Source organism: Halichoerus grypus, chromosome 3 (assembly GCF_964656455.1).
Source record: "Halichoerus grypus chromosome 3, mHalGry1.hap1.1, whole genome shotgun sequence".
Lineage (NCBI taxonomy): Eukaryota > Metazoa > Chordata > Mammalia > Carnivora > Phocidae > Halichoerus > Halichoerus grypus.
Window position 1 is genome coordinate 173981723 of NC_135714.1, and position 23271 is coordinate 174004993.

Sequence of the window (23271 nt, forward strand, 5' to 3'; positions counted from 1 at the left end):
GCCCACTCTGCCTTCCCACTGTGTGGTGAGGCCCTCCAACTCTGTACTTCCAAACTCCTCCTCGGCTCCCCGACTCTCCTCTTGGGCCACATGGTTCATTTTCCCTCGCAAGGGCAGAGCCACACAGTGGACACTCAACAAGGGGGTGTTGAAGGAATGAGTGCTCCCAAGCGCTGCCTCCCTCCCGCGCTCCGCACCGTCTGAGCTGGACCTCTGGCCGCCTTTCTCCCTGGCCTGCCTTGTCCACCCTGTCTCCTCCCTTGGGGCTTCTGCCCTCCTCAAAAAGCAAAGCCAGACACAGATAACGTCCAGAACCAGAGGAACCACCTTACTGCTCAGGGGGACAGTGAGAGTTAACTACTCATTGGTCCTGGAAACGATGAGGAAGGGAAGACGAGGGCCTTGGCCTTGGGGGAGGTCACCAGCACCCCTCCCTGAGTCAGTGGCAGCTCTGACATCAGCAGCAGCTGTGTGCTTGGATCCTGCAGTCTCCCCAGCCCAGCTCCTCCCCGCTCACGGTGGCCATAACTCTCCCCAGGATGGCAACAGCGGGGCCTTGAACATTATCTGCATGGACTGTCCCATAATAACCCCCTCCCGCCCCCTGCCACCTCCACTGAGGGGCACATGTGCTTGAGGGCGCACGTGTCCACGCGGCAAGGAGAAGCCGGGGGGAGCTGCTATTCAGCCCTCTCAGCATGACCTCTGCACCCTCTCTTCCAGCTGTGAAAGGTTCAGTCCCCCCACCCCTCACACAGGCCTCCCCCTTTGGTGCTGTCTTCCCTGGGACTCTGCAAGGGCTGGACACAAAGCCTACAGGCTGGTTTTCTCAGCCAAAGACATACTACACCCCCACCTTCCCCAGCTGGTCACCCCATAGAGGAGGAGGAAGAGCCTGCTCTGCGCCCTGCCTGGAGCTGAGTGCGGGGGATGAGGGGGAGCGGACAGAGTGCCTGCCTCAGGGAGAAACAGTCCCATGGAGGAGACAAGCAAACACACCCAAGCCATTCTACAAATCGGGACCGAGATGACGCACACCTCCCGTGGCAGTGATCGTGAGGGTGTGAGATGGAGGAACAGGCCATTCCACAAGGCTGCAGTGATCGAGGAAGGCTCCCCGGAGGAAGAGGGCCCCAGCGGGCCTCGAGAAATGGGCCGGGGGACCTCCAGGCAGCCACTGCTCAGAGAGGAGCCCAGGACAAGGGCCCCTGGATCGCTGGACCCTTCCCACTCCTCATGAGGGGTTGATGGAGGGTGGGGGGTGAGACTCACTCTGTTCTGCCTGGGCTCTGGGCGACGGCCAGCTCTGAGCAGGTCCTGTCCCTTTCATCCTTTCTGTGGTGAGGGAGCCAGCGGGAGCCCTAGGCTTCTGCTACTGCTCCCCACTTCATAGGCCTTCCCGCCCTGCCTCGGGGCAGTGGTGACAGGACACAGAACTCTCTCACAAGGCGGGCAGGCCCTGGGCCAGGGGCCACACTAGTGTGATTCTCTTGACTCCTGATATTCCTGCTGGGTGAATCTAGCTTAGAAGGAACCTCAAGTTCAATCTTAAAGGGAAAAGATTCCGTGAGAGACCAGGGCAATGCTTCTCGAAGAGTAGCATGCAGTTCACAAGATACCTGCATGGCAGCCGCCTGGGATTTTTTTTTTTTTCTTAATACAAGTTTTAGAGCCTCAATTCTAGACCTGTTGAATCTAGAGTTTCTGAGGCTGAGGGCCAGAAATCTGCATTTTAGGGCACCTGGGTGGCTCAGTTGGTTAAGCGTCAGCCTTCAGCTCAGGTCATGATCCCAGCGTCCTGGGACGGAGCCCTGCATCAGGCTCCCTGCTCAGCGGGGAGCCTGCTTCTCCCTCTCCTGCCGCTCCCTCTTCCTTGTGCTCTCTCTCTGTCAAATAAATAAACAAAAGAAAAAGAAATTTGCATTTTATTTATTTTTTTATTTTTTAAGATTTTATTTATTTGACAGAGATAGAGAGAGAGCACGAGCAGGGGGAGCGGCAGAGGCAGAGGGAGAAGCAGACTCCCCACTGAGCAGGGAGCCTGATGCGGGGCTCGATCCCAGGACAATCCCCGGACGATCCCAGGACTGGGGTTTGATCCCGGGACCCCGGGATCATGACCTGAGGAGAAGGTGAACGTTTAACCAACTGAGCCACCCAGGCGCCCCCAGAAACCTGCATTTTAAACAGCACCTCACGTGCTGTTTGAAAACCAGTCGGATGGTGTATGCTTTCTTCCAAACTGCCTTGACCTCGGCTGCTTCTTTTTCACCCCCTCCATCCCCTGCTCCTTTGGCACCCGCCTCCCTGCTCCTTTCTGTGGGCCCGCCTCCTTCAGGCTCCCGGCAAATGACTAAAGCCATGGTGTGAGGCAATCCCTCTACCCTTGACCCCTTCCTTCGCACAGCGAGGGATGGCTTTTTTTTATCTCCGGATGATGAAGTACAGCCTTCAGCCGGGGGGCATTTAAGACGCAGAACACTCGGCTCGTCCCCAGCCACGGCTGCAGGACCCAGGGGCAGGCCTTGACAGGCTCGGGGGAAGGAGGGAAGGAAGAAGCCGCCCTTGAGAGCAGAGGCAACGGCAGCAGTGGCCACAGCACCGCTCCCCTGCCTGTCCCCACCGCCTGGACACCATGCTTCTAGCCACATTCAAGCTGTGTGCTGGGAGCTCCTACAGACACGTGCGCAACATGAAGGGTGAGTTCCCCAGGCCAGGGGGTGGCCCGCGCGGTGACCCGGAGCACTCAGGCAGCTCCCCTGCTGATCCCACTTCGCGCCTCTTGTTGGGGGAACCTGCACACGTCTCTTCCCTTCTGGACCTCCCTTTGCCCATGTGAACAGTTGGGCTGGATACTAAGACGCCTGTGTCCTCCCCCCAGCCCCCTGGGTTCGGTCACTTCTGTGCTGCTCTCCGGGGCTCTGGTCTTCCTTGAGCTCTTCCTCACTTTGCCTGGATCGGCACCAGGGGTACCGGCAAAGACCAAGCCGCAGCGCAGGGGTGGCAGTGAGCCTTGAGTCCGGCGGGCAGTGCTGGCAAGCCTGAGACATGGGGGGGGGGGGCGCTGAGAAGAGCAAAGTGAAGAGAGAGAGCGGGTGCAGCTGGAAGTCTGGTTATCATTGTACAACGAGGAAGCAGAACCAGGTACCCAAGTCCGATTTTGTAGAGCTACTCAGGACCCAAGGTCATCTGAGTCAATCCCCTGCGGTCACTGAAGGGTACACAAACCAATCGAAAGTGCTCCCCAGTTACACTGGGAGGAACCGGCTTGGAAGACCCGGACCAGCAGCGGGGCTGTTCTCGCTACATCAACCAGACTCACCTCGCTCTGCGCCCAGAGGGCACGCTGAGTAGTTACTCAGCAAAGGACCGCAGCTGCTGACAGCGACGCAGACTACAGGGGATGGGCGTCTTTAATCCTCCCCCTGCAGATTTTTTTCTAGTTGAACGAAGCTTCTCTCTCGTTCGAGAAGGAAACTTCAGCGGGCTCCCGTCCAGCCCCTGCCTCCAGGCAGGACCGGGCCTGGCCAGCCCAGATGGCAGGTCGACTCTGGGCCCAGGAGGTGGCCTGGCAGAGAGTAACGGCCCTGGACTGGGAGATGACCTGGCTCTAGTTGAGGTCCCCACTAGGGATCCGTGTTCCTGAGCAAGTCACCTCCCTCTCCCAGTGTTTCCTCATCTGTGCAAGATGAAGGGGTGCAATGGTCCCGCTCTAAGGGGATTTCTCGATTCTAAGCAACAATTTCCTCCCCTCTCCGCAGGGCTGAGGCACCAGGCTGTGCTGGCCATCGGCCAGGAGCTGAACCGGAGGGCACTGGGGGGCCCGACCCCGGGCGCGTGGATTCACCAGGTTCGGCGTCGGAGTTCTCTGCTCGGTAAGTACTGAGGCTTCTGGGCTCGTGCCAGCAGGAGGCGGCTCCGGGGTGTGAGCTTGGGCACGCTGCCCTGCTTCCCTCCCGCACCCCCGCCTCCCCCTAACCCTAAGCTGGCCTCTCCCACTCACTTTGAGAGGGTGGGGCTGGAGTTCCTCAAGGCCACCGCCGTCAGCTGCAGCTGTGTGTCTAACTTCACCTGCAAGCTGGACCCTATGGCTTTGGTCTTGGCTCTGCACAGGAGTGAGCAGATCCAGACTGAAGGGATGGCAGCTGTGGGGGAGGCCAGGGAGACAGAAGCGAGCCCGCTCTCTCCTTGGCTGTGTGTCCAGGTTCTCGGCTGGAAGACACCCTCTACAGCGACCAGGAGCTAGCCTATATCCGGCAGGGAGAGGAGGCCATGCAGAAGGCCCTGGGCATCCTCAGCAGCCAGGAGGGCTGGAAGAAGGAGAACCAGCAGGTAAGAGTGGGCCTGGAGGAGCCCACGTTCCTCACTGTTCCACTGCCATTCTCAAAGGCCTCGGGATTCCTGCCTCATGCAGCAGGTAGTTGTAATTTGAAAATTCTCCTTTCCCAAGAATACATCCTCAGATACTCCCTTTGCCCATCAAAGACATCCCGGAGACTCGTGTCTGAGAAACACTGTCCCTGGATCCTTCGTTACCCTGCAAACACATGCTACACCCAGTTTGGCAGAGACGGCGCACTGGGGGTTCTGCGTGCGTCAGAGGCCTGCACCATCCTGGGTCAGAAGCGCCGGGGCCAAGGCGCAATGTTGGTGCTGTGTAGTCCTCTTACGGCTGAGCTTGCGGGGCTGATCTGGGCTCAGCCGCAACGGGGCTGGACGGGAACACAAATGGCCCGAGGCCTTCTGGGTTTCCTGGCTCCTGGGCACCGCATCCTGACTGGGAACCAGTAACAGGCACGTGTTCGAGGCCTCGGGCTCTACTGAGACTCTGGGGCTCTGCCTTCATCCAGACGCTCCCATGCTGCCTATTGCCTTAAGTTCAGGTAAACCCGCTCCTTCAAGTTCTGAGTTAGCACACTCCTGGTTTGGGAGCCAGGAAATCTGGGATGTAGGCCCAGCAATGCCCTCAGGCTAAGGGTCTCTGGGCCTCCAGCCTTCTGGTGTAAAAGGAGGTATTGGACTGAAAACCTCTTGAAGCTCCCACCCAACATTGTTTGTGTGTGTGTAATTAGCTGGTTGTAGACCAGCTCTCCCACTCCCAGGTTTGTCTTGCCCAGCAACTTCATGCTTCTGAGGTCGAGCAGGGGCCTTTTCAGTTGGACCCACCCACACCTATCAACACCTACCACCAAGAAGAAAGGGTCCAGGCGCAGGCAGCCTGGGGCAGGAAAGATTACCAACGGTCTTAATCAGAAATAATGTTAGGCTTCTTTGTGCTGTTCCCCTTCCTGCCTTGCCTGCCTTGCCCGTCTATGTGCCCTAAGCGAGGGGTATTTCTCTCTAACCTTTATCCTGCAGCTCCTTTTTTCCTCCCTGACAGGCGAATGGGGACCAAGTACTGAGTAAAGTGGTCCCAGATGTGGGCAAGGTATTCCGGCTGGAGGTGGTGGTGGACCAGCCCATGGAGAGGCTTTATGAAGAGCTCGTGGAACGCATGGAAGCAATGGGAGAGTGGAACCCAAATGTCAAGGAGATCAAGGTGAGGAGAGTCCAGGTGTAGGGAGGCTGGAACCCACAGGAGCCCAGTCGGAAGGGTGCGCCAAAGAGGCTGCGAGCGGCGGGTGGTGCCTTAGCATCAGCCCCGGCCGCGTGGTGACTCTGGCTCCCTGGGGCCTGGCAGGTCCTGCAGAAGATTGGAAAAGATACAGTCATCACCCATGAGCTGGCTGCAGAAGCGGCGGGAAACCTGGTGGGGCCCCGTGACTTTGTGAGCGTGCGCTGTGCCAAGCGCCGAGGCTCCACCTGTGTGTTGGCTGGCATGGCCACACATTTCGGGGAGATGCCTGAGCAGAAAGGTGTCATCAGGTAATACCGGCAATCGCGCAAAACCTCCCTTTCCTGGGGCACCCGGGTGGCTCAGTCGTTAAGCGTCTGCCTTCAGCTCAGGTCGTGGTCCCAGGGTGCTGGGATCGGGCTCCCTGCTCCCCAGGCCTGCTTCTCCCTCTCCCGCGCCCCCTGCTTGTGTTCCCTCTCTTGCTGTGTCTCTCTCTGTCAAATAAATAAATAAAATCTTTAAAAATACGAAACCAAACCAAAAAACCTCCCTTTCCTAACACAGGCTTGTGGGCATGCACCACCAAGTGTGTGATGAATCCTCAGCTCCAAGAAACCAGTCCTTTGGTCCCTACCCTCAGCTTCCTTTCACACAGAAATATTCTTTTTCCATAGCAGGGGAGGAAGACAAGTTTGGTCCTACTTAGATAGCCAGTTTGTCCCGACCTTCCCAGAAAGTTTAAGCACCTTAGTAATTTTCTAAAACATGAGGTAGGGCTGAGGTTTAGCTGGTGTGCTCAGGTTCGACCGTACTGTCGATTAAAAGGTAATCGGCACCACTCAGAACACAGCTGCTACCTCAGTTTCCCAGGGGCCCCAGCCACTACCCCGGACCCTTTCTCTATCGGCAACTTGAAGGCACTACAGGAGGCCCCCAGGCTCCAGCTCCAACCAGCATTGGTTCTGAGCAGCTGGTGAGCATGCCAACCGTTAAATATCACCCTTGGCAAAAAATATTTCTTAGATTTGGAGAAGGCAAGGTAATAAGGAAGTGTGGCTAGTGTAACTGGTCAGCATAAAGGAGAATTCTGCAAGCTCTTCCTGACTTGACTTTTCATTTGCCAGAGGTGAGCATGGTCCCACGTGCATGGTGCTCCATCCCCTGGCTGAAAGTCCCTCAAAGACCAAACTCACCTGGCTGCTCAGCATTGACCTCAAGGTGAGGGGCACAAGATGGCACAGTGGGGAGGTGGTGGGGAGGAAAACTGGCTCTTACCCTCCCACATTATCCCACAAGGAACAGGAAAAATCCTCTTCCATTTTGAGAGACAGATTGTTGGGAGGGAAGAGGTTTGAGTAATGACCTATTCCGTCACCTCAAAAGCCTACAATAGCTCCTGCCTTTTACCTCTGTGTCAAATTTCAACTCTGCAGTTATCAATCTGGAAAGAAGGAAACTTAGGGCCCACAAGATACAGTTACTAGCTCAGGGTCACACAGCTGGGAAGAGAGCAGTTGGGGACACTGGTTGGGACAGCAGGGTAGTAATGCAGTCCGTCCTCCTGGTCAACACCAAGGTTGCACCCATGAACAGAGCTGGAAGACCAAGCCCTAAGCAACCCATGTTTGTGATAGGGTACGTTTTTACAATGGAACACTACCCACAAGATGGCCGCATTCTTTTTCTACTCTAGGGATGGCTGCCAAAGACCATCATCAACCAGGTCTTATCACAGACCCAGGTGGATTTTGCCAACCACCTGCGCAAGCACCTGGAGTCCAGCCCTGCTCCTGAAGCCAGGTGTTAAGGACCAGCCTGCTCCTTCCAACTGTTCCTAGCTGCACTGGCTTGCATGCTCATCAGGAAGATCCCTGCTAGAAGCCTACAAGTCTGTTTAAGATCTTCATCTGGGGACTGTGGGATGGGGTGGGAGTGTATTTAGAGGAGGACACTGGGATTCAGATTGGTAACATTTTAAGACCAAGAAAATGGGGACAAGGCTTTTAAGAGAAAGAGCTTTCTAACTTCAATGATTAGCTGTGAAATGAAGATTAAGGGCCCCCAAATATTTGTAGAACTTCTGGGCCCTTACACGTCTATTTTAAAACATCTTTAAAATGGTACTGGCTGATATAGGGTTCAGAGGGTGCTAAATACAAGGGTTGGGACCTTATCCTTTATGGGCTCACGAGCTCCATTCCCTGCAGGCAGTGTGTGGACGGCAGGGTCTTACAAAAGGGACCCCAGCAACCCTCTGCCCCTCTACCAAATAGGTAGCAAGCTGCACCAAGACCAAGCAACTCCCCACAGCAGGTGCCTTCTAGAAATGTAGTCTACGTTTTCTTGATTGAAAAAAAATAGAAAACGAATTAATCCAGTTCTACTTCTTCCATGAGCATCAGTCAGAATAAAGAATCAAAACTGACACAAAAACTTCAGTCTGTACCTGGTTAAAAATTCTACTCTTAAAAAAAAATCATTCTAGTAAATTGCAACTTCATGCTAAAGGAGTTCTGGACAAATATTTTAATGAAACTTGATCCCCTAGCTCATTAGAAGGAAAAACTACTGAGCACTTAGGTCACTCAATTATTTAGAATCTGTGACCAGGATCTTTCATAAGGGTTTAATTTCCATGATAAGCACAAGCCTAAATCAATTCTTAAAAGAACTCTAGAACTGGGAGCTGATTGACGAGCACTGGAAGGATTATGACTGAGGATTTTTATTTACCTAATTAAAAGATCGGATAGGACCAAATATGAGAGAATGAATGACAAAGTTGAACAGAAACAAATTTTATTTTCCCCAAAGTGAATGTTGAGACCTAAAAAAGGAACCGAATCTTTACTTCAGAGCCGATTACATCAGCTTCCAGCTTGGCTCAGGGCTGCCACTTTCTCTGCCTTTAACAGGCCAGTGTTTTACAACATCTAGAGGGGATGGCTGAAAGAGGTGCTATGGTGATGGCAAATTCCCTTCCAAGATTTAGAGAACTTAGGCTTTAAAAATATAAACTGGGATGGGATTCCTGTGCTAACATGTATGGGCAGGATGAAAAACCATTACCACTTGAAGCTTTTCCATTTGGGTTCTAATAGCATTGATGATTTAAAGCATTTGGAAATAGAGCCCTAGCTTATTTATTAAAGAGCTCAGCAGGAGCGGGAATGCTGATATTTATTGAGCTATTGAAATTTTACAGCTCAGAGAAGTATTTATTATTATTTATTCTGATCGTTTTCTTAGAGTGGTCTATTTTTAGCATAGCTCAAATTATTGTTGGGGTGCCTGGATGGCTCAGTTGGTTAAACATCTGCCTTCAGCTCAGGTCATGATCCCAGGGTTCTGGGATCAAGTCCCACATCGGGCTCCCTGCTCATCGGGAAGCCTGCTTCTCTCTTTCCCGCTCCCCCTGCTTGTGCTCTGTGTGTCAAATAAATAAATAAAAATAAAAATAAAACAAAAAAACAAATTATTGTTTATCTACCTGGAGCTTCAGAGTGAGAGGGGATAGTTGTGTAAGTATTTCTAGAACAGAATTATCATCCACTCCCAGCTAAGAGAAAATTATTACTTGTTTAAAAATGTGTGAAGCAATATACACTCTGGTTTCAAAAAAGAACAGACTGAAAGCAAAAAAGTGGGATTTTACCACATACCATAGTTTTGAGCTTGATTTTAATTTGCCTTCTCCAAACCAAGCAACTATGTCTTTGAGGAGACTGGGAGATATTTTCCCACTTGTTTAATTTTACATCGGAATAAAGTAAGTTGTCAGTGATGATCTGCTCACGGAGACCATTTTATAGAGGTCTACATGAAGAGTGGGTATTCTGTGAGCCCTTCCAATGAACCTTAACACACACACACGCGTGCGTGCACACACGCACGCTTTGAATATGAAGTATAAACAGGCAAAATTATTACTTCTGTAACTTGATTTATGAAAATCTAATGTACAAAAATTTTATCATTTCTATGGAGGGTGGGTGTACAAGTAACGTGGTAATTTGTATTACAAAGAATTTACCTCCAGCTTCCTCTGAAGAGCACTACCCTCATTCTCTTAGAGTTCTTCAAACTCTGATCATCCGGCTTTATAACCACGTCTGCCCTTTAAGACCAGCCATGAATGAATAGGTAGGTGTCCAGTGGTGACAGTCTGACTGAGTCTTTAGCCTACAACCATACTGACTGTTAGTATGTGAAGAGATGCAGAAAGGCCAAGACAAAGAGCCTGGATGATTCGTTAGGAGACAAATATATTAGTCAAAGCTACTGTGTGAAGACACCAATAGTCACTTGAGATTTGGGAAATTTTTTTCTTTTTTTTTTTTTAAGATTTATTTATTTGACAGAGATAGAGAGAGAGAGTATCCCAAGCAGATTCCCCACTGAGTGCGGAGCCTGATGTAGGGCTCGATCCCAGGACCCTGAGATCATGAGCTGAAATCAAGAGTAGGCCACTTAACTGACTGAACCACCCAGGCGCTCCCCCATTAGCCCTTTTAAACTCTTGTTCACCTCCTTGAGAGTCCGATTTCACAGGATAAGGACTGTGGTTGAGTTGGCTGGAAAGAATGGAAAGAAGAGAAGAGGGCGTGGGGTAGAGTCAGAAACGTGCCTGTCTCCCCCAATTCTGGCTACCTTTCCTCAGACTGCCCACCTTGCTATCCCTGTCCCAAGAGGAACCCAACGTGAAAGGGAAGCAAAGTGCCACACACACTTGAAGACAAGTTTTATTTGGGAAGGGTTTCTAATTGTTAAAGCTGCAAGCAAGTTCTTTTTACAATTACAGTTCTAGAGACCTAGTAGTTTCAGAGACCCCAGTGTTCAAAAATGTTTCAAAATGAATAAAAACCCACACCAAAAGGAAAGACCTTTTAGATCTGGAATGTACAGCCACTGGTTTCAGCTGTTCTCAGAAACAGGCCTATTACTTCTTTGGAAATCAGATGGATGAAGTCAATGCCACAAAAGGAAATGTCTTTAAATAAGTTAGCTACTTGGACAAGATGATTCACTCTGTAGAAAATACAGTAAGGTATCAAGTCCCAGTTGGTGGGATACATGGTACAGCACCAGTTTCACAGGGAGCGCATGGGATCCTAGGGTCAGCAGTTGTTGGCGTATGGCACACAAAATAGAAGCAGTCACCAGAAGTGGGGAAAGTGTTGAAGGGGAGGGAGTCTCTCCCAGTCTCACCCACACTTTTAACTTGCTAACAGCAGAGGCTGTGTTCTGCAGTATCTTTGGGAGAACGTTTGCAACAGTTAAAAAACAAAAACAGGCCCCCTCCCCAATTTATTCCCCAGAAAGTCCATGTCTGCAAAGAGGGACCTGGTCAGGGTTCCCATGGCGGACTCCGCCTCCCATCCACCTCTGTTTCCACATGATATAAGACATCAGCCAGAGTATGTTCTACCACAGCGCCCCAGCCCATGTCACTCATCTGTGGGAGGAACAAGAAACAGAAATGAGGTGATGAGAATAGCTACAAAAAAGAAGTAACAGAGATACTGAGGATGCGTCGTGACTGTTACTCACAGGGCGGTAAGTGAGATCCTTTGGAGGATACTTGAAGCATGGTCCAAAGTTAATGGAAACCTGGGATAATTCAATTCAAGCAGACAGACATGAAAACACAGAAGAAAAGAGTGAAAAAGTTTAACATGACACGGGAACTTTTTAAATGTAGCTATGACATTCAGGGTGTAAGTGGAACAAATGAAATAGATTTAACATTACTTAAAAGTGGTCAACATCCTAATGTCCATCAAGAATTAGGTAAATAAAACAGACTTTGGTTGACTTCTGTTTATAACCTAAAGATTTCCTTATTCTACTTCAATGGTGGTTACCGACAGACTAAAAAAATGGCAACTTCCAGATATTACCTTTTCAAACCACGTAAAACAACAACAAAGTTGTCCCTTTCGTACTGGATCATATTTAAAAAAACAAAACAAAACAAAACAAACAACAACACAGTATATGAAATAACCAACAGTTACTAACCAATGATGGTGGGTCATCATGACCTGTAACACCAAGTTGACTTTTGCATGTACATACTTCATATGCCTTACACTGAACAGTAGCATTTACCACACAGTACATTCAAAGGAAAAGTACGGGGCATGCTAACTGCACAGTCTTTTATCTATCCAAGCAAATACTTCCTAACACACCCAACTGTTTTTGGAATAGCCACAGTCACAGTAGGAACACATTCCCTTCTCACTCTTCAGCTAGCTATTTAGACTTCTTTCTGGAACTCACATCAATGGCTCTTCCAACACAACCATTCACCTATTTCCCTCAAGTCCTGTTCACAGGATGAACAGAGGATACATACCGTGCAACTCTTATACAGTGAGATGGCCGGAAAATAAACCCCCTCAAAAATATCTTTGTAGGCCACACCTTGATTGACACCGTTTTTATAAAATATTATCTGAAACAAAAACCGTGGTTTTACTTCGGAATTTAACAACAAAACAAACAAACTGCCAAAGAACCCACTTGGAGAACCCTTCGGCAGTGCTGTCACCATGCCGCTAATAAGGTCTTCCAAGAACAGCATACAGCTCGGGGAGCAACAATAGTGTCTTCCATTTAGAGAGGACTTCAGATTTACATGCACTATTCTAGTCAGTCTTCAGGTTTATTTGCTTTCTGAATTCCTATGTTACTCATACCAAACTGTTCTACTCTCTATTATTCGTTATACTGTGTTTATAAAAACGAATTTGGTCTTCCACCGATTCCTCAGAACCATACCCTTGTAAGCTTATTTATTAGTCCCCTTCCCTCGCATCAGATTCTCACTTCTGTAGCTCTTTTTTGAAAATCTCTTCAGATCTCCTAAATTTCTGAATCCTCATTTTCTTTGTCCTTTCTCTTTTGAAAATTATTCTGAATATTCTCTCTCAACCGCTATCCATGGACTTCAGAAAAGGCTCTTTTTTTCTGAAGTAACTTTCTCTGCCTGTTTTTCCCAGCAAAAGCGATGTTCTCCTGGGCTGGATTATCTGGTTGTATCATCCTTAGAGCTATTAACTGTTTCCCTTTACTTTTTCTCCCTCAAAAAAACTGGAACCCTACTTTATTTTCTCCTACATTCACTTCTATTACTGTCTCAGGTAGCTTCACAGCATTTTTATGGAAAAAAGTCTCCAGCTCAAAATTTTCTTCCACCCCTTCTATTTTCGGCCCCTGTGGCTGGTCCAGTCGTGCCAGCCTTTATTTATGCTGGGACTTTGGGCAGACGTGTTTCATCAACCTTTGAACAGGAAGCAGGGAAAGTTCTAGAGGATCCTGAGTGAACCATGACAGCTCCAGCTGCCTATGGGTCACACAGCAAGATCCTCTCCTATTCCAGTGTTCCTCCCTCTGTACTCGATCCTGCCTCTGAGAAGAACAAATATCTCTGACTTGCTTCCTCAATCGCTTGTACATTTATTTCCTCAGTAGGCTGCCGTTTTTACCCTTGTCTCTGTAGACCATCCCTAGAAGCACCCTGAAGAGGCCTCTGAGAGCAGCCACACGGCGCCACAGGAAGGGCACAAACACAGCAAGTAGGAGAGGCAGCTTGCTCTGCTGCCCCTTTGGGCCTCATTTTCCTCACTTGTATAAATCAGGAGGTTGGTCCCAATCTTCAAAGCCTTCTAGTTCTGACATTTTTATGACCATGACTCACCTCACTATGGGGAGTCTGCTTTAGGCTCTTCTCTGCTTTATCCACAAAGTCTTTTTCCTCAAAATACAAATAACTCTTGAACTTTATCAAAGCCTTGAAAACCAAGAAAGAAAGGGAAAAAAGGAACATTGAAGAATCAGCCACATCATCATGAAATTAAAAAAAAAAAAAAAAAAGAGCCAGATTCACACAAATAGCACGGAGTCCTTATGTTTTGCAACAGAAATTAAAAATCTATGCAAGTTAGCTTTGCTAGATTTTAAACAACTATGTGCTTCTTGAAAAGTACCAGATAGCACATATTTGTTAAATATTTTCAAAAAAGGTCTTTACTAAGATTTTGAGGAAACACATACACATAGACTTTCACCACAATAAAAATACCCATTAAACTAAAATTAATTCATAGTTTTTATTTTCCCCTCAATAATCTCAGTGAAACAAATAACAAGTTTACTGAGCCTAAACTCTCCCATTCTATAAAAACATTTTTCGAGGGCTGCTTCCTTTCGTCCTAGTTCCCCTACCTGCTTCTCCTATTGGTGGTCTCTGGGTCACCCCTTCCTTGCTGGCTGGCTCCCAAGAGCCTAACTATTCACTCCCAAGGAAATAGATGATATTAATTTTTTAAAATTTGAATCTCTTAGCATATACATACATTAAACACAGTAAAAAAACAAAAAATTCAAGAGATCTACAAGAACATAAAATGAGGAGTATCTCTCCCTCTCTCACCATGTCCTTCAACACTCAAGTTTCCCTTTGCCAAAAGCAATCTCTGTTCCAGTGTCCTTGTATATCCTTCTAGAAAATCTAAGCATATATTATTATCTTCAAAATTAAAAACACACACACACAAACAAAAAAAAAAACCCACACCAGACAAAAACACAAAGAAAGAAGCAAGAGGACCGATACTACCCAATTTAAAGACCTACTCTAAAGCTACAATAATCAAGACAGTGTGGTATGGCATAAAGGTCAACGAAGAGATCAATGGAACATAGAGTCCCAAAAGAAACTCTACTTTCTACTTATAAAATAATCTGATTTTCACAAAGGGCACCAAAGAAATGAGGGTCAAAGTTTTCAAAAACTGGTGGTAGAATAATTGAACACCCATCCATATGGAAGAAAAATTAACTTTGATACCTACTTCACACTATACATAAAAAGTAATTCAAAGTGGAACAGAGACCTAAATGCAAAAGCTAAAACCATGTTTTCAAAGGAAAACATCGAAGAATATCTTCATGAGTGGAGGGTAGGCAAAGAATTATTAACTCATAGAAAGCAATATAACTGTAAAAGAAAAATTTGATAGATTTCCTAATTAAAAACTTCAGGAAATCAGAAGACACCATTAAGAAATAAACAAGTCACAGACTAGAAGAAAAAAAAAAATGTATTTTTTAAGTAGACTCCACGCCCAGCACAATGCAGGGCTTGAACTCACAATCCTGAGATCAAGACCTGAGCTGAGACCAAGAGTCATATGCTTAACCAACTGGGCCACCCAAGCACCCCAAAAAATATTTTTAAAAAGCCACTTTTAGGGGTGCCTGGGTGGCTCAGTTCATTAAGCATCTGCTTTTGGCTCAGGTCAGGATCCCAGGGTCCTGGGATCGAAACCCGAGTCTGGCTCCCTGTTCAACAGGGAGCCTGCTTCTCCCTCTCCTCCCCACACTCATGCTCTCTCTCGATATCTCTCTCAAATAAAATCTTAAAAAAAAAAAAAAGCCACTTCTAACCAAGAACTGTAATCCAGCATATATATAAAAAAACTTCTATAACTCAATAAAAAGATAACCTGATTTAAAAAAAAGGGCAAAATATTTGAAAAGAAACTTTATAAAATAGATGAATGGCTAATCAGCACACGAAAACCTGCTGAATATCATTAGTCATCAAAGAAATGTTAATTTGTTTAAGGTTTTTAATTTTTTAAAAATGTTGTCTTTTTTTTTTTTTTTAAAGATTTTATTTATTTGTGAGAGAGAGCAAGCACAAGCAGAGAGAGAAGCAGGCTCCCCGCTGAGCAGGGAGCTCGATGTGGGACTCGATCCCAGGACCCTGCGATCATGACCTGAGCGAAGGCAGACACTTAACCAACTGAGCCACCCAGGCGTCCCAAGAAATGCTAATTTAAACCACACTGGACACTACTATGCACCTACCAAAATGGCTAAAATTAAGTTGACAGATAACAACAAATGTTGACAAGGATGTGAAGCAACTACAATTACCATACATTGTAGCTGGGAGTGGAAAGAAATCTGGCAATTGCTTCTAAAACTAAATATATAACTACCTTATGACCCAGTAATTGCATTTCTAGGTGCTGACCCAAAAGAAACAAAAACATGTTTACAAAAACATTTGTACAAGAAAGTTCACATCACCTTTATTCATAATAGCCCAAGTGTCCATCCATAGGAAAATGGAGTCATCTGATCTAGTAATTCCATTACTGGGTATTTTACCCAAAGAATAAAAAACACTAATTCAAGAAGATACATGCATCCCTATGTTTATTTAGCATTATTTACAACATCCAAATTATGGAAGTAACCCAAATGTTCATCTACAGATGAATGAATTGATAAAGAAAATATGGTGTATACACAATGGGAGACTACTCAGCCATAAAAAAAAGAACAAAATCTTGCCATTTGCAATGACTTGGATGGAGCTAAAGAGTATAATGCCAAGTGAAATAAGTCAGAGAAAGACAAATACCATATGATTTCACTCACTCATATGTGGAATTTAAGAAACACAACAAAGAAAAAAAAAGAGACAAACCAAAAAACAGACTCAACAATAGAGAACAAACTGGTGGTTACCATAGGGGAGGTGGATTGGGGGGATGCATGAAATATGTGAGGGGTATTAAAAGTACACTTATCATGATGAGCACCAAATAACATATGGAATTGCTGAATCACTTTATCATACACTTGAAACAAATATAACACTGTATGTTATTTATACTGGAACTTAAAAATATTAAAAAAATAGGAAAATGGATAAATACACTATGGTGTATTCATACAATGGAATACTACTCTACAATAAAAGGAAACAAGCTACAGATACATGCAAAAACATAAATGAATCTCAAAAGCATTAAGCCAAACAATAAAAGCCAGATGCAAAGGACGACACAGTACATGGTTCCATCTACTTAAGTTTAAGAACAAACAAAATTAATGGAATAAAATTACGATAGGGAAAAAAAATTTCAAGACAGTGGTTGGCTCTATAGGGATGGGAGTTGGGACTGATTGGGAAGAGCATGAGGGAACTTCCTGGGGTGGTTAAGATTCTAATGTCTCCTTAGGGATTTAGGCCAAACTCAAAACTCAGTGAATATACACTTAAAATTTGTACATTTCATTTCATGTAAGACTTATAGCAAAAGAAAAAACTAAATAAAGGTTGAACTCTAGCTAATGATGTGTATCCTGAAGCACATGGGCGGGGGTGAGGTATATTGGTGGCTAGCATTCTCCGAAGTGCATTGGAACAAGATGGCGGACAGATGGGTGGGTGGAGGAATGAACAAATGGCAGAATCTAGGTGATGGGTATTTGGACATGGAATTTAAAATTCTTTCAACTTCTTTATGTCTTAACATTTTCAGAATGAAATATGAGAAAAAACATGTGAATGGTAGGTCAGCATGACCAGAGAACACTCAGGCCACCGCTGCAGGCATTCATTGGCTGCCACAGGTCTTCAAACCCAGGAATCTCCCAGGAGGACAAACTCACCTTATCTTTGTAAGTATCAGGCAGTGACTTGGCTGTCTCTGTGTCTTCAGGAAGATTGATATAGAATCCCAGGACGTCTCCCTGTCCATAGCCAGAAGAGTAGTGTTTGCCAATTGACTGGTGGAACTTGGTTCCTTTTTTGCTCCGCCACGAATAGCTAAATTTATCATAACCTAAGGGAGCTTGAAGGTTACCTGTTCCAATAAAAAGATATACGGGAAGTCAAAAGATTGCAAATCAACTCCGGTTTGCTGAAAGAAAAAATTGTACTCCTTTTCATTTTATTTTTTGGTCGGTTTTACAAAATTGCAAACCACCCAATCCTTCAGAAAGTGAATTTTATGCCCACAATCCAGTAAGCCCCAAGAAAAGCCACGAAGCTCAGCCAGATGGTCTATACCTCTCCGCCTGACGACTCCCACTTACCTAAGGGCTGGGACCACCCCAGTCTGGCAGCAGTGTCCGGCGGCATCTCATCCACTGTGATTTCGAAGTACCAGGCGCCTTTCCGGACCCCATGAGAAGCCCGGACCATGGAGTAGCCCTTCTCTCCAACCACAGTGAGCCGGTCATCGGAGATCTTTAGCTGGGGAGCTACAGTGTGAAGATGAAAACGGAGGCCCGCAACTTGCTGGAGGCCCTCGGACACAATTGCCCCCCCCAAACCGGAGTCTCCTACACTCCAGTAAAACGAAGTAAAAAATTGGCAGAATCAAGTCAGGAATCTGGAGTATTATTCAGGAGTTTCAAAATCTCAATGTAGGATATGGCCGAGGGCGAGAGGAAAAAATGGGAAGAAAGTGGTCAGGTAATTTAGTTTCTATTAAGTGATATTTAAGTTAACAGGTTAAAATCAGTTATGCTGTCTATTCCCTAAAACATAACAAACCAATTATAATGTGGTTGGATCCCGATTTGTATAAACCATCTTTTTTTTTTTTCTTTCTTTTTAAATTAAGTTTTCCTCCCAATGTGGGGCTTGAACTCATGACCCTGGAATCAAGTTGCATGTTCTACCTACTGAGCCAGCCAGGTGCCCCTGTATAAGCCATCCTTTAAAAGACTTGATATTTAATTTTGAAACAATTTTAGACTTTCAAAAATAATATACATTCCTCCTGTGTCCTTCACTCAGCTTCCCCAAATGTTAAAACACCATCTATGGCCATAACACAATTATCAAAATCAGAAAATTGGCATTGGTATAATGCTACTAACCAATCTACAGATCATCTTCAAATTAAGCCAATTATCCAAATAACATCCTTTTTCTGTTCCAAGATCTAATCCAACATCCCACACTTCATGTGGTTGTTGTGTGTCCTTAGTATCCTCCAATCTGGGGCAGTTAAGTCTTTCATGACCATGACTTTTTTTTTTTTTTTTAAAGATTTTATTTATTTGACAGAGAGAGAGATAGCGAGAGCAGGAACACAAGCAGGGGGAGTGGGAAAGAGAGAAGCAGGCTTCCTGCTGAGCAGGGAGCCCGATGCGGGGCTCAATCCCAGAACCCTGGGATCATGACCTGAGCCGAAGGCAGATGCTTAACAGCTGAGCCACCCAGGCGCCCCGACCATGACATTTTAAAGAGTACTGGTCACCTTCCTTTGTAGAATGTCCCTCAGTTAGGTCTGTCTGAGGTTTCCTCCTGCTTAAGCACAGGTTATGCTTTTGCGTCAGGAACATCAGTGAAGTAAATAATGCTGTGTCTCTCAGTGTATAGTATCAGGAAGCACATGATGTCAAAATGCCCATGTTACACTTTGATCACTTGACTACCGTGGTGCCTCACTGGTTTCTCCACTATGAAGTCACTATTTTCTCTTTGTAATTAATAAGCATTTTGTGGGGGAGATACAAAGACACCTGACACAATCAAGGAAATCTGATTATGGACTGAATTCAGATGATAGCAAGGAATGATCAATTTTGTTAAGTGTGATAATAGCTTTGTGGTTGTGAGAGAAAGCATCCCTATCTTTTAGAAATGCATATTTTTTAGAGTATGTAGGGTGAGATTTACTTCTTAAAAATTCAGAAAAAGAGAGACACAAAAATAAACAGATAAAACAAATATGGCAAAAACTTGATAACTGCTAAATGTGGGTGAAAAGTATAAGAAGATTCATTGTATTCATCTCTCTACCTTTGTGTATGGTTTGAAACTTGACTATGAGACTATGTAAGATACAGGGGACAATCTAAATCAATTGGAGGGGATATTGTGACTTGGAAATGAAGAAAAAAATGACAAAAGATAGGAGAGTATTTTCAGGTGATGTAGTTTGATTTTATCAATGTAGAAACATCACAGATCCAATTAAGACTTAACTGAGGAAAAAGCATTTGAAACCATGTTTGTAACACTAAAAGCCTGAATTCTACTGGAAGAAGCACAAAATTTAGATTAGCTATAGCTTTTATAAAGGTCTTTATGATTTACAATGTACTTTCACAGGTAGATAGGTAGGTAGACAGACTCTGACCCTTTCTACCGTGCAGACGGAGCAGCCGATTCTGTGACTGTTCAAGATCATACCACAGCTCAGTGTGGCACGGCTGACTGAAAAGCCCTGGCCCCCCATTCTTTTGGTTACACAGACCATAATGGCTCACGTCCTAGGCAGATACAATGATAACTTCCTTAAATGGATTACATGCTGTATAGCAGAACTTTCTTAGGTACTTGGCAAATTCTACCTTCTCAAATACAAACACTTTTTCCCTTATCCCTCCCTGGGCAATTCAGCCCTAAAGCCACTAGGTGGGGACTGAGCAAGGCAAGTGTCCAGGATAGACTAGGACAGTAAAGGGTGTACCTCCTCCTAAAATACTTATTAATTACATAGGGGGAAAAAAGTAACTTTTCAGTGGATAAACCCGGCAGGTACCATGTTAGCTAAATGATCAAAGTGGACATCAGTAATGGAACAAAGTAAAATCACGTACCACCTGACAGGATGCAACATGAAGAACATAACATCATTTTAATGATATTTCTGTCAAAGATGCAGAATTGAATCGAATCCTGAGATTTCAACCAGACAAACTCAAATCGCAGGATATTCTATAAAACAAGTGGCCTCTCATTTTCAAAAGCTTCAAGGTCATCAAAGTCTAGGAAAGATAGAAAAACTGTTCCAGATTGAAGAAGACTTAAGAGACAAGACAGCTAAATTCAGCAAATGATTCTCAATGGGATCCTTTGCTACAATGACATTATTACACCAACTGGAGAAACGAATAGGATCTGAAGAGCATCAGATGGCAGCAATTAGTGTTAATTTCCTGTCTTTGATGGTTATATACTGGTTCTGTAAGAATGTGAAAGTTTAAAAAATATCCACTAACTCTTTGATACTCTTCCTTTGAAGAGATGGAGCCTAATTTCCCTCCACCTGAGTGTGGGCTGAACGTAGTGACTCATTCCTAACAAAACAAAGTTGAAGCAACCATCCAGCTTCAAGGTTGGGTCACAGATGATACTCAAACTCTACTGCTCTCTTGGATTACTTGCACTGGAGGAGTTAGCTTCCACGGATGAGGATAAATAAGTGGTCTATGGAGAGGCCCACATGGTCAGGATCTGAGCGCATCCTGTCAAAGTGACATGAGTGAGCCATCTTGGAAATAAGTCCTCCAGCCTCTGCCAAGTCCTCAGAGTCGAGAGGCCCAGCTAAAAGCTTGACTGCAGCCGCATAAATTCTCCTGAGCCAAGCCACATAGCTAAGCTGCTCTCAGATTCCCAACCCTCGAAATCTGTGGGAGATAATGAACATTTGTAGTTTTAGACTGCTAAGTTTTATGGTGATTTGGTAAGCAGCACTAAATAACTAACACAAGGGGACCGTCCTTGCTTGTAAGAAATACACCATCAAGTTCTCAAAAATGAGGGGGCGTCATGGCAACTTACTCTCAAATGGTTCAGAGAAAAAAAAAAGTTCAGTAGTATTCTTACACTTTTTTATACATCCGAAATTATTTCAAAATAAAAACCTTAAAAGATACAATACAAATTTATCATTAACTTTTGTAAGGCTCAGCATAAATAGCATAAACAGCAAGCAGCCTTTGCTATTTTATATATTAAATTCTAACAAATTAATTAACTACTACGGGCCAGTGTTCTTTTTTTCTCCTGGAATTATAACTGTTATGTATAGTGAAACAAGACAAGTCTCACTTCTTAAACCCTGAAGTCACTTATTTGGCCTTCCCTACTATCAAAGTATGCTTGTCACTACCAGAAGTCAAACAATCCACATATAATGGACATTTACTTCACTTCCAAATGACCAGCATCAATGTAAGTGATAGTTTTTTTATTTGATTTGATTTTTTTTAAGTCATCTTTATACACAACGTGGGACTCGAACTCACAACCCGAAGATCAGGAGTCACAGGCTCTACCGACTGAGCCAGGCAGGTGCCCCTACAAGTGTTAGTTTTTAGCATTAAACCAAGAAATAATGGGCTTTCAAATGCAGTAAATATATTAACTATTTAGATCTAATTCAAAGAGACAACTAAAAGGCATATTTTAAACCATGGAAATATGAGTATGGACCGGATATTAGATCATTAAGGAATTATTATTCATCTTAGTTAGGAATAATAATGGTATAATGGGTATATATACATATTTTAAAGATTTTATTTATTTATTTGAGACAGAGAACACGAGCAGGGGCAGAGGAGAGGGACAAGCAGACTCCCCACTGAGCAGGGAACCCGGCACAGGGTTCGATCCCAGGACCCCGGGATCACGACCTGAGCCGAAGGCAGATGCTTAACCGACTGAGCCATTCAGGTGCCCTGAGTTAACCTTCTTGTACAACTTTAACTTCTGGAACTCAACAGACCCTTCACGTACTCCCCTGAAACACACACACTCCCTCTCTCTCTCTCTCTCTCTCCCCCCAAGAGGTGGGAGAACCTAAAAATAGCATACAAACACTAACAAATGAACCTAACTATTATAAATGAGATACACAACCACCCTGAAGAAGGTGGGGAAGAAGAGAACTAATCTAACAGTAACCTAATGGGATACTGCAAGGCTAAAAGCCAAAGAGCTTGATGTAACTGCTGTAAGCTAGCTAGTGAATATTTCTCACAGAGGTCAGCAATTCTGAAACTTTTTGTGCATATTAGAAATGAACAAATAAGAGAAAACACCGTAGACAGAGCCAGGTTTCTCATTGTTGGAGAAAGAAGTGACAAATAAGGAAAGGCAGAGGGCTGGAACAAACCAGCAGTGTTTGACTGGAATCCAAGCTATCAGTGCAAACACAGTAGAACCCTGTATATGTATGTGTCAGTTGGTATACATACAATCTCCTCCTTCTGGCCACTGAAGGAGTTTAAAAGAGACACCCAGTGAGCATACCTAACACTTAGGTCTTTATTTCTAAATCTCATTCTCCAATCAAAGGAACCAGGGCTCTTCGGAGAAGCAGTTGATACTTGGCCTAGGGCAGAGAAAATACAAGATAAGCCAGAACATTTTGTGATGCCAGAAAGTAAAGAAGTACTAAAAAAAAAGATGAGGCTTATCAAAAAAACACAGGAACTAACCTAAAGAAGCTCCCAATGGCCTAAGCTGGAATAATTTGAGCAACTAGACAAAGTATACCCCAATGGAATAAAATAAATATCTGAGTTCACACTGATATAAGCAAAAATCGATTAAATAATAAGTGGAGACGGGAAAAAAGAAATAAAAAATCGTCAGGCAAACACAACACATTAATAATTGTTGCAGGGGCACCTGGGTGACTCGGTCAACTGGGCATCTACCTTTGGCTCAGGTCATGATCTCGGGGTTCTGGGATCGAGTCCTGCATCGGGCTCCCTGCTGAAGGCGGAGTCTGCTTCTCCCTCTCCCTCTGCCCTCCCCACTGCTTTGTGTTCTCTAATAAAATCTTTTTTTTTTTTTTAAAGATTTTATTTATTTATTTGACAGAGAGAGAGATAGTGAGAGCAGGAACACCAGCAGGGGGAGTGGGAGAGGGAGAAGCAGGCTTCCTGCCGAGCAGGGAGCCCGATGTGGGACTCGATCCCAGGACCCTGGGATCATGACCTGAGCCGAAGGCAGACACCTAACGATTGAGCCACCCAGGCGCCCTCTCTCAAATAAAATCTTAAAAAAAAAATTGTTGCAGAAAAGATCCACTGAAGGATACTAGAGCAAAACTTTATAAACAGGATATCTCCAAAGCTCAAAGCATCTTTCC

At 45.2% G+C, this 23271-nt stretch overlaps 2 protein-coding genes across 4 annotated transcripts in view; one reads left to right on the forward strand and one right to left on the reverse strand.

Moving 5' to 3' along the window:
- Positions 1-2602: 2602 nt before the first annotated feature.
- Positions 2603-8335, forward strand: STAR (steroidogenic acute regulatory protein). Its single transcript, XM_036109949.2, has 7 exons — positions 2603-2699; positions 3762-3875; positions 4205-4332; positions 5381-5539; positions 5681-5865; positions 6679-6772; positions 7248-8335. The coding sequence occupies exons 1-7, from the start codon at positions 2636-2638 to the stop codon at positions 7359-7361; spliced, it is 858 nt and encodes a 285-aa protein (XP_035965842.1). The 5' UTR covers positions 2603-2635; the 3' UTR covers positions 7362-8335.
- Positions 8336-10283: 1948 nt separating this feature from the next.
- ASH2L (ASH2 like, histone lysine methyltransferase complex subunit) overlaps positions 10284-23271 on the reverse strand; it is a 28451-nt gene continuing 15463 nt past the window's right edge. For 2 of the 3 annotated variants that reach the window (XM_036109911.2, XM_036109909.2), the window contains 6 exons: positions 17462-17629; positions 17036-17229; positions 13260-13352; positions 11916-12014; positions 11105-11164; positions 10284-11009 (listed from right to left, as the gene is read on the reverse strand). In XM_036109911.2, coding sequence (XP_035965804.1) covers positions 10902-11009; positions 11105-11164; positions 11916-12014; positions 13260-13352; positions 17036-17229; positions 17462-17629 — 722 coding nt within the window. In that variant the 3' untranslated portion in view covers positions 10284-10901. The remainder of the gene's footprint in view (positions 11010-11104; positions 11165-11915; positions 12015-13259; positions 13353-17035; positions 17230-17461; positions 17630-23271) is intronic. The other variant, XM_078069605.1, reaches the window with a different exon arrangement.

What these genes read in the sequence shown, in the direction of transcription:
- STAR (XM_036109949.2), top strand. Translation starts at nt 2,636, where the DNA reads ATGCTTCTAGCCACATTCAAGCTGTGTGCTGGGAGCTCCTACAGACAC. An exon ending in GGAAGAAGGAGAACCAGCAG is followed by an intron (nt 4,333 to 5,380) that starts GTAAGAGTGGGC and finishes CCTCCCTGACAG; the next exon opens with GCGAATGGGGACCAAGTACT. An exon ending in TGCTCAGCATTGACCTCAAG is followed by an intron (nt 6,773 to 7,247) that starts GTGAGGGGCACA and finishes TTTCTACTCTAG; the next exon opens with GGATGGCTGCCAAAGACCAT.